The sequence below is a fragment of the Somniosus microcephalus genome, chromosome 23 (genome assembly GCF_052327205.1).
Source record: "Somniosus microcephalus isolate GS21.2 chromosome 23, FLI_Smic_1.0, whole genome shotgun sequence".
NCBI classification, from domain to species: domain Eukaryota; kingdom Metazoa; phylum Chordata; class Chondrichthyes; order Squaliformes; family Somniosidae; genus Somniosus; species Somniosus microcephalus.
The window spans coordinates 53,763,874-53,779,150 of record NC_141009.1 but is presented as its reverse complement, the minus strand read 5'-3'; the positions used below and the strand labels follow the sequence as shown (position 1 = coordinate 53,779,150).

Below are 15,277 nucleotides of genomic sequence, written 5' to 3'. Positions count from 1 at the left end.
CCTTTTCTCTCTTTCTCTTCCTCCCCACCCGATCTAACAGCAATGCTGAGATCAGTACCTCTGCATGTGGGATTTAGAGTATAAACCCACCTTGAGCAGCTTGCATTTATATCGCCCCTTTAACATCATAACACCCCACGGCACATAACTGAATACCCATAAGTGAAACACACCAAGCCAAGGGAGAGCGTTTAGGGTGGTGATTGAAGGCTTGGGAGAAAATCTGGATTTTGAGAAGATGAAAGCAATAGAAAGGTGGAGGAATTTAGGGAGGGGGTTCCAGAGAACCAAGCTAGGCAGCTGAAACCTCCATTCACCACCAGAGGTAAGATATCAGACGGCTTCCAGCACCTATGAGAGGAGGCATAAAAACTGGAAATAGAAAACAAAATGACCTTGTTCGAGCTGGTGTAAGCACTGGCTCAGTTGGCAGCACTCTCAACTCTGAGTCAGAAGGTCATGATTTCAAGCTCCACTCCAGAGCCCTGAACACATAATCAAGGCTGAGACTTCAGTGCAGTGCTGCACTGTCGGAGGAGCTGTTTTTCGGATGCTCCCTCACGTGGATGTAAAAGACCCCATAGCACACTGTGAAGAGCATTGGGTGTTCATCCACTGCCTTGGCCGACATTCAACCTCCAACCAACATTACTAAAACAGATTATCTGCTCATTTATCTCGGTGCTGTTTGTGGGACCTTGCTGTGCGCAAATTGGCTGCCACATTTTCATACGCTATAACAGTGACTACACTTGAAGAGTACTTAATTAGCTGTGAACGCTTTGGGACGTCCTGAGGACATGACGAGTGCTTTTTCTTTCCTTAACAACGGAGTCTTGGGGTGCATTTACACTGTAACTGTGGTGTCAGTTTGAAGCCGCTTTGCTTAACATCTGCTGGAGTTGGAGCCCAACCTGACATCAGAGTGAGAACAAAAGCAAAATCCTGCGGATGCTGGAAATCTGATATAAAAACAGAAAATGCTGGCAAACTCTCAGCGGGTCAGGTAGCATCTGTGGAGAGAAAAACAAGAGTTAACGTTTCAGGTTGATGACCTTTCATCAGAGTGAGAACATCTGGAGGTAGTAGTCTCACTCCACTTTGCTTGCAGTCAGGGCATGCTTTAACATTTCGTTTTAAACTGCACAAATTTATTATCAGTGCAAAGGCAAAATCACAACACATTAATAGTAAACTTGGAGTGGAAATGCATCTTTAAAATATTAGCCTTAGAATTATTAGCTTTGTACTATCGCAGCTCTAATTGAAGCATACTGCTCTTTAAAGGCTAACCTAAAGCGGAAATGTGACGCTGAGTATTGATGCTGGACAGTATGTGCCTCTGTGCAGTACTGAGTTACAACCAGCTGTCATTTTCCCTGTGCTCGCTTCTACGTCACAGTCAATGCAATTTCTCTAGGCAATTTCTCATTGGCTTTTTCCTATTGGCTGGTGGGGAGCAGGCTGGTTTAACTCATCCCACGTTGCTGAAGGCTCTCAGATACAACAAGGGCTGACTGCAGTGCAGCATCCAGTGCCTTTATCCTGCAATACCTCTGCTTTCTCCAAGAAACAAGAAACCAGCCTACCGTCAGAGTTTATTTTGTGTTGACCACATTTTCTTTTGTACGCAAGAATGAATGGACAGAGAATTCTACTTCAAAAGTGCCTTTTTGTGCTGATTACATTGAGTGTCAGCTCTCCTTTGAGGAGAGACTATGGACACTGGAAAGGTAAGAGTGGGTTTTAACCCTTTTACCGTTGCATTGTGTTTATATAAAAGCCATTGTTTCAATATTAAGATTTGGAGTTAGTGAAAGATGCTTTATTCAGATTTTACATTCTTTATTGATATTTTGCAAAAGGTACGTAAAATTATTCTGTCCCTTAAAGTGGATTTGTCATCCCCTCTATTTAGGATATTGATGGAATCTGTGGAATAGCTCACAGTGTCCATAGCAACATCTTCAACGTCACCTGCAGTGCTGATCATACAGCAGCAGCTGAATCCAGTCCAGTTTTACATATGCAACACCATTGAACTTTGTTTAACCTTTTTCTTGGGGAGAGGTGAGGGGAGACGGTTAGAGTACAAGAACGATAAGGGAATGATGCATCCTTTAAAGAGTTTCTGAGTTTGTCCCAGACTGGGTAACACACACTGCCCTTTCCTCTTAACAACTTGGGTTTTTTAATCTAAATCAGGCAGCAGAACATGGTTTCCCTTTGGTGGTCGAGGCTGTCAAATGAAATTAATTGTGTCCAGTATCAATCCAGTTCCTGGTGGTGTCAAGAATGTCCAGCAGGCAATTGACTTCATAAATGACAGTAATTGGTACCGATAAGAGGGAGTGGAATTAATTTATTCCAATGTTGGGAGGACTCGTAAAAATCAACATTTCATTGTGCAGTACACACGTCTGCTGCATATATGACAAATAAATTGAATTTAATTGAATTGAAGGGTGCTGAATGTTGTTTGTTTTAAAAATTCCTACCCAAAGTGAAGAACTGACACTGCACATTAAGTAGTTAAAGCTGGTTAACCTAATATAAGTTTATTATGAAGGGCTTGGATTGCAGACCAGTTTGAGTATGTGGAGTCACTCTTTGTGAATGAATACTATAGGTGGTGAGTGTTGCATTAGGAAACTGTCTTGGAGTGTAAGCCATAAACTACTGGTGGATGACACAGTTGTCACTTGTGTGGCTTGAAGGCTACTTAAAGTCATAATGCAAGAAGTTGAACACTTAGATAGAATAATTGATGCATATGATTGATAAGGTAGAGGATTCCAGTTGCCTGTGAGTAAATTAGAAGACAGTAATCCAATTGAGGGGTTCATATGACGTCAAACCACTCCTCCTTCACTCAGCTTGTTTTTGCACTTGCATCTCTCAATTGGATTATGGTCTTAAATTCATTTACCGCAGTACAGTGGAGGTGTATTATATTTCTTTGCCAATTTTCACTCCCCCCTTCTCCTTTGATTCCTGCAGTACAGTCCCATGGGTGCAGACAACCCCCGCTACCTCATCTAAATGGACATGTGTGTGCCTGTCGGCTTTTGAGATGGTGGAGCTTTACAGTCAAACCCTATCCTGTCCTCACCCAGTGTCACTGGATAGTAATCGGGAGCAAGAATCTGGGGCTGATTTTTTTTGCCCTCTCTAGTCCAAGGGTGCTGAGGCCAATTTCAATGGCCCCCACTGCCATCCAGGCTAAGATCAGCTAACTTAATACATACCAGCCATCAACCCTGGGACCTTCTGATCTTTGTGGTTCAGCTGCTTTACCAACCGAGTCCTCGAGGATCTACTTCCAAGTATCTTTAAGTTTAACCCAATTTCCTATGGTCTGTTGGGAAAGGCCAGCTCCATTTCTAACTGCCATTAGCAGGCAGCCTTTGAACACTTGTAGTGCCCTCCTCCCCTGTAAGTAGCACCCCCATAGTGCCTGACTGTGAATTCTCAACGTCTCGAAGACCTTGCTCCACTCTAATCAATCTTCTCCAGCTCTTGCTCCAGTCCACACCTTGGTCCCTCTGACTCGATTCTGGCTTGTTGTCCGCTCCCTCCACTGTGCCGGCTCCCTGGAATTCTGTTGCAAACCACTATCTATTACCACTCTCTCCCAGGCTTCCAAGCCTTCTTAAAAAGCTACCAATTCGACACTTGTCTTCAATCTTTCCACACCCACTCCACATTCCTCTCTCATGTTCGGTGTCCACTTTTTTCTTCTTTTTCGATAGTGCAGTACTGAGGGAGTGCTGCACTGTCAGAGGTGCCGTCTTTCAAATGAGATGTTGAACCAAAGCCCCGTCTGCCCCCCTCAGGTGGATGTAACTGATCCCACAGCGATATTCGAAGAAGAGCAGGGGAGTTTCTCCCAGTGTCCTGCCATCATTTATCCCTCAACCAACATTGAAAGCAGATTATCTGGTCATTAATTTTATTTGCTGTTTGTGGGAGCTTGCTGTACGCAGAATGGCTTCCGCGTTTCCAACATTACAACAGTGACTACACTTCAAAAAGTACTTAATTGGCTGTAAACGCTTTGAATTGTCCTGAGGTCATGAAAGGCGCTATAGAAATGCAAGTGTTTCTTTTGGTAAGCTGCTGTGGGGTGCTCATCTATATGAGGAGCTGTATGTGTGTGTGTATAAAGTGAATTAAAGGCAAGACTTCCTCTTAGTGTTAAAATGGCATTCCTTACCACCCTGAGCCCTGCTCTCATGCCTTCTCCCGAAACACCATTGTTCCAGATCTATTTGTTAACTTACATGAGACACTGACACATGGAATCGGAAGATTCATTTTAACTCATTAGCCTTCAGTTATATCTGTTCATTGTTGATTTTTTTATTTCCTCTAAAGTTCTCTGTTATTATGTCATGCAATCTGATGCACTCTGACCCCTGTGCAGCACTGATACCCTCTCTGCAATGCACTCTGACCCCTGTGCAGCACTGATACCCTCTCTGCAATGCACTCTGACCCCTGTGCAGCACTGATACCCTTTCTGCAATGCACTCTGACCCCTGTGCAGCACTGATACCCTCTCTGCAATGCACTCTGACCCCTGTGCAGCACTGATACCCTCTCTGCAATGCACTCTGACCCCGATACCCTCTCTGCAATGCACTCTGGCCCCTGTGCAGCACTGATACCCTCTCTGCAGCACTCTGACCCCTGTGCAGCACTGATACCCTTTCTGCAATGCACTCTGACCCCTGTGCAGCACTGATACCCTCTCTGCAATGCACTCTGACCCCTGTGCAGCACTGATACCCTCTCTGCAATGCACTCTGACCCCTGTGCAGCACTGATACCCTCGCTGCAATGCACTCTGACCCCTGTGCAGCACTGATACCCTCTCTGCAATGTACTATATGCCTCCTTTACAGTGCTGATTGTACAGATTAATTTCCCATATCACTGCAACGTGATTGCCGCCTGAATAGGTTTGTATTCCTATCTAATAGCTGTGGGAAGCTTCCACTGCACAATATTTGCCATTGTTCATGGAATTGCATTTACAGTAATTCTGCGCCAATAATTATTTATTAACAGCGGAATAATGTTCCTGTTACTGCTATACTCTTACGTCGGCAGGTTGCGTGGAATTCAGCTGCTTGTTTCTGACCGCAAGAAAATTGACAGCTTCCCAGGCGTCATGTGATACCGTGACAGTTATAGTGAACTCATTACATCTGTAACTCCTTTCTTTAGGAATTCATTTTCCCAGTTATTTTAAAATATTAAAACTGCCACCAACCCCCACAAAAAAAGCATCAAGGAGTTGTATGCTTCCTTGGACAATGATAACATCTTAATTGGGTGGTGCTCACAAGGCTAAGAGAGAGTGTATCTGGTGCCACAGACATTCCGGTCACTATTGTCCTTGCCAGTGTCTGTGGCATTGGTCCATAGACCAAACGCTCAGTCTAGTATTAGAAATCCATTTTTATGAGTGGTTCCTCTGCTTTGACAGACATTACAAGGTGACTGAACGAAGACTGAGCTTTCGGGGCTAATGGAGGGTGACTTGGTCAAAACATGTGTCACATGAGAAATGCTTAAGAGTTGGAAGGTCATGTACAGGAAATGGCTGGGAAACAGAGGACCGATTTATACAGTAAATAGAACAGGTTCCTTTGCATGGCTTTGTATTATACAATCAGTATGTGCATTGCTATGTTGGTTTTTCATTTTTTTAATGTTTATTAAGGCGAGGAATGTAAGAGCTGGGAAATTAAAAGCTTTTGCCATTTTGGGCACCTATTGTCAGCACTGAGCACTCCTAGATTGGTGTAGCACAACAAAGCTCCCGAAGGTGCTTTTGCATTTGGTGCTTCTGCGGTTCATGTCACGGTGTATTGCTGTCTGCACTCTGTCTTTCAAATTGCTAAAAGCAGTTCCCTTTGTCCCACACCAGAATCAGAGATTAACAAAAGTGTGGATCCACAATTCTGCTGTCAGCATAAGGGAGCCAGATTTAGCAATACAGAGGTGGGTGACTCTGCGCACGGATGGCACTATCTGTGACCCACATCTATTGAAGCATCAAATTTAAAAATACCTTCAATTCAGTCCCAACAATATGAGTTAGCCCTTATAGGTACCTCTGATGGCTCAGGGGGGTTAAGGTAGAAAATAGCTGAACCATACAGGCCAAGAAGGTCCAAGATTTGATCCCCAATTGGAGATGACCAAGATGGCAATAGAGTCAGTATAATTGACCTCCATGCCCCAGGCGGTGGAGGGGAAAATGACCCAGGTTTACTGCTCCCATTCAGTATTGGTTGTGGGAAGTGTGTGCGGATGCCATTGGGTAAGGACATGATCACATTTGACTTTGTTTCCCCCCCCCCCCCCCAACAATTGAATAGTAGCAACTTTCTGGGCTTGCACATAAAGAATAGCCACTTAGGCAAGGAACTGGAGGACATCCTGGCTGTGGAACAGTATGCCAGCAAAGAGTCCATGTCTTAAGAAGAAGGACTGGGGAGAAAATTGGCAAGGGAAAAAAACCAAAGTGCAACTTTTTATAATTTAAAATAAACCTAACATCTCAATCGTATTCTCTACTGCACCAACGTGAATATTTCCATTTCCCATACCAGTTATCCACTGGCCTCTCTGAATCAACGTGTCAAATTGTGGGCAGTTTTATATTGTGGGTCTGCATCCACTGGGAATTAGGTTGATGCTGCTCAAACCCATTTGACTTTCAGTCCTAGAGCCAGCAGAGCTTGAGTTGGATCCCATCAACCTGGGCTGGGATAAAAGCCAGGTCGCAGAGGTCCCCGCACACTGCACCACTGTTCTCCTAATTGTGCATTTTTTAGTTCCTCCCTTTCTTACTGTCTTTGTTGTGACTGATTTATTTCTGATGGTACCACCATGCAGTGGATGCCCTTGATATGTGCAGCCATTATTAAGAAAGTGCTTAGTGCATTATCACATCCTCAGGACATCCCAAAGTGCTTCACGTTGGCAAGCATAGCAGCAGATTTACAGACAGTAAATTCCCACAAACCGTAAATGAGCTTTTCATCTGCTTTTGTTCGCTCAGATAGGAAATGTTGGCCAGGACATCAGGCAAAACATGGGATCTTTTACGATAGCAAAATACTGCAGATGCTGGAAATCCGAAATAACGACAGAAAATGCTGGAAAAACTCAGCAGGCCAGGCAACATCCGTGGAGAGAAATTAGAGTCGTATCGCCATCTCGTCTGGTTTTGAATACCTCTTAATGTCTCTTCACTTCTTTTGTTCTCTCCCAGCCCGGGCTTTCGATCTATTTCATTTCCTTTCCAGTTTTGAAAAAGGGTTTCGACCCAAAACGTCGACTCTATTTTCTCTCCACGGATGTTGCCTGGCCTGCTGAGTTTTTCCAGCATTTTCTGTTGTTATGTGGGATCTTTTACGTCTGTCTGAACATCCAAGTGGGCCTTGGTTTGTTTAATGTCTCATTTCAAAGACTGCACCTCCAACAATGCAGCATTTCCTCAGCACTGCAGAGTCAGCCCAGATTATTTGTTCAAGACCTGGAGTGGGGCTCGAAGCCACAACCTTCTGATTCAGAGGCGAGAAGTTCTCATTAGTCAAGAACTAATTTAGAAGTGCAGCACTAATGGATGTGAAATAACTTTAGATGTCACACTGAAAATGCTGCTGCTACTAGGCTGGTTACAATATACTTTGATGAACTCTATATTGAGTGATAACATCCATTATTAACGGGTTTAACTTGGGTTATCTGTTAATCAAACCCACAGCTGAACACAGAGTTCTGCAGAAAATGACAACCTTGCATCTGAGTACTGAATGGCATTTAACTTTAAACTGCGCTCTGTGGAACACCACTACTTTCTGTGACTTTGTGATGAATGGAGGTCTGCTGTAGTAATGTATAGCAAGCAGCCAGGACAAGAAGGCAGTCTGTGCTGATGAAATAAGGAGGAAGAGAGTTGGAAGTTGGTTGCATGTTTTGTGGAAGATAATGGGGTAAGAAATCGAGATGCCTTGTGCCTGTTTTTTGGGTGTAAAATGGGCGCACAGTATACCAATTTAGCAGTGGCATGGCCTGCGCCTAATCTGCGCAAGCATTGGTCCCACTGCTAAATTGGTGGAGCCCATTTTTCAGGCGTTCTGGCAGCCGTCTAAAACCGACGTTGGGCCCCTTGAATATGTTAATCAGGGGCCTAACGCCTGTTGAAGGACCCCTTCCCAAAACTGGGCTGTCATGAGCTCAGCCGGCAGCAGGCCATCAAAAATCTAAGTTTCTTTCAAAAATTTCTTATCTCAATGCGGAGCCAGGAGTGTGCTCCTCCCGGATCCACAGGTGTCCTGAAGACTGATGTCAGCCTCTGTTCACCTCCCTTCTCCAGGACCTACCTGAGGGCCACTGTCAGCTGCCCACAAGTGCTGTCAGCTTCGCCAGTGAGCTGCCGAGGGGGAGACACGGGGGTAATTTAAATGAGGCCCAAGGCCCAATTTGAATCTGACCTACCTGTGCAGGGATTGCTCCCTGCACCCAGTTCGTGCCGGCAGGCCTGCGCTATCCAATTTCTATCCCGACATACTTGCACTTTTTTTGTTGTTGATTAAATTAGCTTCCCTTACTCTTTCTCCTGAAGACAGTGACTAATTCTGGGGTACAACTCTCCAGCACTGGCAACCCTTCAATAGCCCAGCCGAGTGTTTTTTCTTCATAACGAGAACAAGTGGTGCAGGGCATCACAGCTGAGCCCAGTCCTGTTCAGTAGGACTTGCAGTAGTGATTATTGGATATCAATCAGGAGACGGAATCCTCGCTGGCTTTTCCTCTCCCTAGCCTGGGAACACTGACCAAGGGCAGCACTCCCACCTCTACCTCGACTAAGCTCAAGCTAACTGACTCTCTCTCCTGTTAACTAACAACAATCATTTGTATTTATATAGCACCTTTTAATATAAAGAAACATCCCGAGGCCCTTGACAAATAGGCAATAGGAAATGAACACTGAGCCAGAAAGAGAGAGGAATCTTGTGCAATTGTGTTTGGAATCAGAACTCACTGTGGGGGAATCTTGCACACAAATCCGATCAAAAGAGGTAAATGTTAGTGATGACTCTCGCACTGATTAGACCCCATGTGGAATATTGTGTCCGTATTGGTCACCGTACCTTGAGGGTATTATTGCCCTTGAGGAGGGTATTATTGCCCTTGAGTGGGTATGGTATAGAACAACAAAGATGATGTCAGGACTCCAGAATCCAAGTTACTTTTTTTGTGTGGATAAAAAATTCAGCCTTTCACTGATTTGAATCTATGTCCCCTTGTTCTGCAGCCTACCTTGAAGCAGTGTTCTAGATTTGTCTTTTGCTACATTGCTTAATATCTTCAATATTTCTATAAGATCCCCCTCCTCTTTAATCACCACCCAGCAAGGCTAAAGAGCTCTGAGGTAATAAGTTTTCAAACTTTTGAATGGGATTGAGGTCAATGCAGAAAATTGATTTCATTGATGATGAATTCAGAAACGAGAGGATGTAATTCAAAAATTAATAAGTAGAGCATTCAGGCAGAGCTATTTCACACAAAGGAAGGAAATTATATGTTTGAATGGTTGAACTATGGGGTTATTTGCAATACTCCAACTCAAGTGAGTGATTGAATGTGACAGAAGATAATTGGTTTCACGCAGAGGGATTGCTCCTGAGTGATGGCTGTATTTGAGGAGTTTTATTGATGCTAACAATTCAGCTTTGTGTTGTTGTGACATTTTAAAACAAAATCTTCTCATTCGCACAAAGGACTAAATCCAAAAAGAAGCTGGAAAAAAAATATGCGTTGGTTCGGTGCTGTGTATTCTTTGCAGTCTGCATACTGCGATACTGTGCGAGTCACCTTTTAGGGTCGATCTTCTTATCGTGTCTACACACTGTTCCCTTTGGGGAACAATATGAAGTAGTGGAAGGATTTCTGGCCGCGTTAAACGCTCCTTCCGTGACCGTAACCATCTTCATACCAGCCATTAGGGTGGTTAGTCCTATGGTGGGAGGGTTTTACGGGCTCCCACAACCCATACGAGGCGGGGGGGGGCCACCCACACACGCAAGTATCCCGCTGGACGTCAACCCAGAATTTAGAGCCGGAGCTCCGACTCCAGTTGCCGGGACTGTCTGGAGCGGGGTTTGAAACCCTACACCTTCTGGCCCAGCGGCGGGGATGCTACCGCTACGCCAAAGGCCCACTCCATTAGGGTAGATGAGGTCGAATCATTTCCTTCATTTCCCTCCTTGTGGGTTTGTCAATTCCATGCTGCTACTTTCAGTTGGGAACATAGGAACAGGCCATTCAGCCCCTAGAGCCTACTCCACCATTCAATTAGATCATGGCTGATCTATACTTCAACTTAGTTCAAAATATTACTTTTTTACAATTTTCTTCCTCCCTCTCCTATAGGCATTCTCCAGTATCTTGTCCAGGCGAGCCCACACAGTGATTGTTGAGAGATTAGTTGACTGGGGTGGGAGCATCACAATAGAGCCCACACATGCAGTTTCCAGTAGGAGTCATATGATAGCAATCATAAGTAGGAAGGCCTGGATGATTTTTATTTCCCCCTAGGGTGCTGAGGTTAATTGTCGTGGTCCCTCTGCCACTCTAATTGAGATCATCCAACTGAACACAGGCCTGGGAGGAAAGCCGGGGACCTTTTATCCCTCGCGCTTCCGTAACTAGCTAAGCCATCAGGGAAGCCTACTATGTTCTCAGATGCAGCCTACATACCTGGTATTATGTATGCCCTGCAAAAGTCTAATCTGGTAGTAATTGTGGGAAGCTGTGCACAGAAAGAAAGAAAGACTTGCATTTATATAGCGCTTTTCACAACCTCGACGTCCCAAAGCGCTTTACAGCCAATGAAATACCTTTGAAGTGGAGCCAATTTGCACACAGAAAGGCCCCACAAACAGCAATATGATAATGACCAGATAATCTGTTTTTCTTACGTTGATTGAGGGATAAATATTGGCCAGGACACCGGGGATAACTCCCCTGCTGTTCTTCGAAATAGTGCCATGGGATCTTTTACATCCACCTGAGAATAGACGGGGCCTCGGTTTAATGTCTCATCCAAAGGACGGCACCTCCAACAGTGCTGCATTCCCTCAGCACTGCACTAGAACACCTAGAACTATAGAAGTCTACAACACAGAAGGAGGCCATCCACCCATCCTGTCTGGGGCGGCTCATTTTAGATCAGTCGGAAACGAATCCCACTGCCCCACTGACTCCCGTAACCCTGTAGCTTCCACTGCTTCAAATTTTCATCCACCAACTCTTAAAAGATACGATGGTCTAATGCCTCAACTACTCCCTGTGACACTGTATTCCATGCTCCAACGACCCTCTACATAAAAATCTCCTAACTCCCCTCTCATTCTCTTAATGTCAGTTTTAAATTGATGACTCCTCGTCACCTACTCCCCAATATCAAAACCCTTCATAGTTTTAAAAACCTCTATTAAATCTGCTCTTGGCCTGCTCTGCTCTTGTAGAAATAGTCCCAATATCTGAAGTCTGATTAGGTGTAAAAGTCTGTCCAATGAAATAGTTGGAATCAAAATCCAATTATCTGAATGGGTAAAAGCTTCACCTCCAGATTCGGCTGTTGCATAGTATGATGCCACTCCAACTCTGACTAATCAGTGGAAACAGAGGTCCAGGTCCATATCTGACCCAAAGTGGAACATCCCACTTATGTAAGATTCAGAACACAACTATCAAACTGAGCAGCAGTAAAACTAACATCTGTGACGGGCAAATTCTTTGACTTCTGGTTCTAATGCACTTGGCTGCTCTTGCTAAACTATTTCTTGTATTTGAAAAAAGAAAAGAAGTCACTGGCTCCTAAGATGGCTCAGTGGGTTTTGCATTGAGCCAGTTAGACCCTGGTAATTGCTGAATTAGCTGACCTCGGCTGGGATGATGGTGGGTACAATATAGTTTAGCCAATCCCCCCCCCGCAGCAAGGGAGGAAAGTCGGCCAAGGTTTCTGCCCCCTGAGCACCATCTGGTGAGGTCTGCAGTAAACCGCAGTGTGCCGTGGATGTCACGTATGCACACCATTGGTTTTGACTGTGACATCAGGAATCCTACCGACACTTAATGTCGAGGCTCACACGTGAAGAATAGCTACCTGAGTGAGGTAGCAGTGTGCTGGCAGCTCTGGTAGAAGATGACCCAGCTCCATTCAGATAGGGAGAAAAGGGAAGAAAATTAAAAAGACAGAGGGTGAATGATCATGTGAATTTTTGTACATTTAGTATAGCGTGAAATTATGATCATTTCAAAATATTTATTAGAAAGCAATGAGATGAGACAATTTAATGCCCTTCACAGCATGTGCCATGACCCTCTTATATTCTAAAATTGCTTGTTCCAGTCGGAGTTTATTCCCCCGGTTTAAGCAAACCCTATTCTAAGAAGGTCCCAGGTTCTCAATCTCGTTACTTACCAGGTGTTCCCAGCAGCCGGCTTTAGCAAAACTTGGTAAGTTTAGTCTGGGGTTGCCAAGTGTAGGGAGCTGGTGGAACATCTGACTGAACCCAATATGAAATCGGCTTTAATTCGGTTGCCAGTGGGCAAGGTACCAGAGGGTGGCGGCTCCTGCCTTTTGTGCAACCTTACCTCAGTATAAGCTCTGCCTTGAAAAGAAGATGGTTAAGAGGACAAAACTAGCGAGGGAAGGGATTAAAAATGAAGTAAAACCAGAAAATGCTGGTAACACTCAGCAGATCAAGTAGTATCTGTGGGGAAAAATAAAAACCTGCTTAATAAGCTCAGCCTGGTATTAACTTGCACTGCAACCATTTCTGGTGGATTGAAATGGCAAAAGGTTGATTAACATCAGAAGCGTGTGTATGTGCTTCACTGCGCTGTGTGTGCTTTGCATTACATACCTTGCATTTCTTAATTTCACTGGAATTAGTTCGATCCTTTTTTCACTTCCAAGGTGTCACCGTGAATAATGTTGCAGTGACAAACTGCTGTAGTTATTATTTCATTAAATCGGTTTCATTGGTGACTTAATTTGGGGGGTTTCTTTAAAAAGGAAAATTCAAATCCTTCACAAAATTAAGTGATTAGACTGTTTGTTACACGCCACTGTTGACAATGTGTACAAATAGAAAATATTGGTAGACTTCAAAGCTAGTATTAATTTGGATCAAACTTTTATATGTACATGATGTGAATTCCTGTCACTCAACTCTGAATGAATATTTTGGCACATTTAGCACATATAATATTCATATTCACTCTGAATTTTAATGCTTCAATGCAGTTGGTAGTTGGCATTTGATGTATCGAAAGTATTAATTAACAGTACCTGGGCATTAGTGATGGATAGCAGGGTTGCATAGCCTTTGCATCTCAAGAACAACAACAACAATTTGTATTTATATAGCACCTTTAACGTAGTAAAATGTCCCAAGGCGCTTCACGGGAGCGTTACCAGACAAAATGTGACACCGAGCCACAAAAGAAGATATTAGGACATGTGACCGAAAGCTTAGTCAATGAGGTAGATTTTAAGGAGCGTCTTAAAGGAGGAAAGAGAGGCACAGAGGCGGAGAGGTTTAGGCAGGGAATTCCAGAGCTTAGGGCCTAGGCAACAGAAGGCACGGCCACCAATGGTTGAGTGATTATAATCAGGGGTGCTCAAGAGGGCAGAATTAGAGGAGCGCAGATATCTCGGGGGGTGGCAGGGGGAGGTTGTGGGGCTGAAGGAGGTTACAGAGATGAGGAGGGGCGAAGCCATAGAAGGATTTGAAAACAAGGATGAGAATTTTGAAATTGAAGCGTCGCTTAACCGGGAGCCAATGTAGGTCATCGAGCACAGGGGTGATGGGTGAACGGAACTTGGTGCGAGTTAGGACACGGGCAGCCGAGTTTTGGATGACCTCAAGTTTACGTAGGGTGGAATGTGGGAGGCCAGCCAGGAGTGCGTTGGAATAGTCAAGTCTAGAGGTAACAGAGGCATGGATGAGGGTCTCAGCAGTGGATGAGCTGAGGCAAGGGTGGAGACAGGCGATGTTACGGAGGGGGAAATAGGCAGTCTTAGTTATGCTGCGGATATGTGGTCGGAAGCTCATTTCAGGGTCAAATATGACACCAAGGTTGCGAACAGTGTGGTTCAGCCTCAGACAGATGTTAGGAAGAGGGATGGAGTCAGTGGCTAGGGAACGGAGTTTGTGACGGGATCAAAAACAATTGCATCGGTCTTCCCTCTAGTTAGTTAGAGGAAATTTCTGCTCGTCCAGTACTGGATGTCGGACAAGCAGTCTGACAAGTTAGAGACCGTGGAGGGGTCGAGAGAAGTTGGAGTGAGCTAGAGCTGGGTGTGGTCAGCGTACATGTGGAAACTGACGCTGTGTTTTCAGATGATGTCGCCAAGCGGCAACATGTAGATGGAAAAATAGGAAGGGGCCAAGAATAGATCCTTGGGGGACACCAGAGGTAATGATGCGGGAGCATGAAGAGAAGCCATTGCAGGTGATTCTCTGGCTATGGTTCGATAGTTAAGAATGGAACCAGGCGAGTGCAGTCCCACCCAGCTGGATGATGGTGGAAAGGCGTTGGAGAAGGATGGAGTGGTCAACCGTGTCCAAGGCTGCAGACAGGTCAAGAAGGATGCGGAGGGATAGTTTACCTTTGTCACAGTCACAAAGGATGTCATTTGTGACTTTGATGTGAGCCGTTTCGGTACTATGGTAAGGACGGAAACCTGATTGGAGGGATTCAAACATGGAATTGCGGGAAAGATGGGCACGGATTTGGGAGGCCACAACACGTTCAAGGACTTTGGAGAGGAAAGGGAGGCTGGAGATGGGGTGGTAGTTTGCAAGGACGGAGGAGTCAAGGGTTTTTTTTGAGGAGAGGGGTGATGAGGGCAGATTTGAGGGAGAGGGTGACAGTACCTGAGGAGAGAGAACCGTTAACAATGTCAGCTAACATGGAAGCCAGAAAAGGAAGTTGGATGGTCAGCAGTTTGGTGGGAATAGGGTTGAGGGAGCAGGAGGTGGGTCTCATGGACAAGATGAGCGCGGAGAGGTCCTGAGGTGAGATCGGAGAGAAACTAGAGAAAGGTGTGAGTTCAGGGCTAGGGCAGGGGGGAACCTTAGACGAAGTTTGGCCCAGTGGGCTAGGGGAAGGCAGGGAAGTGGCAGAGGCAGCTGAATGGATGGTCTCAATCTTAGAGACAAAGAAGTCCATGAAC

General features: G+C 44.9%; 1 protein-coding gene across 2 annotated transcripts in view; it reads left to right on the top strand.

Moving 5' to 3' along the window:
- Positions 1-15,277, top strand: part of LOC147101855 (neural proliferation differentiation and control protein 1-like) — a 252,175-nt gene that overhangs the window by 199,324 nt on the left and 37,574 nt on the right. Inside the window, exon 1 of one of the 2 annotated variants that reach the window (XM_085965850.1) lies at positions 1,494-1,733. The exons of the other annotated variant lie outside the window; for it this stretch is intronic. Coding sequence (XP_085821976.1) covers positions 1,637-1,733 — 97 coding nt within the window. The 5' untranslated portion in view covers positions 1,494-1,636. Of the gene's footprint in view, positions 1-1,493; positions 1,734-15,277 lie in introns of those variants that run through there. 2 annotated transcript variants of the gene reach the window in all.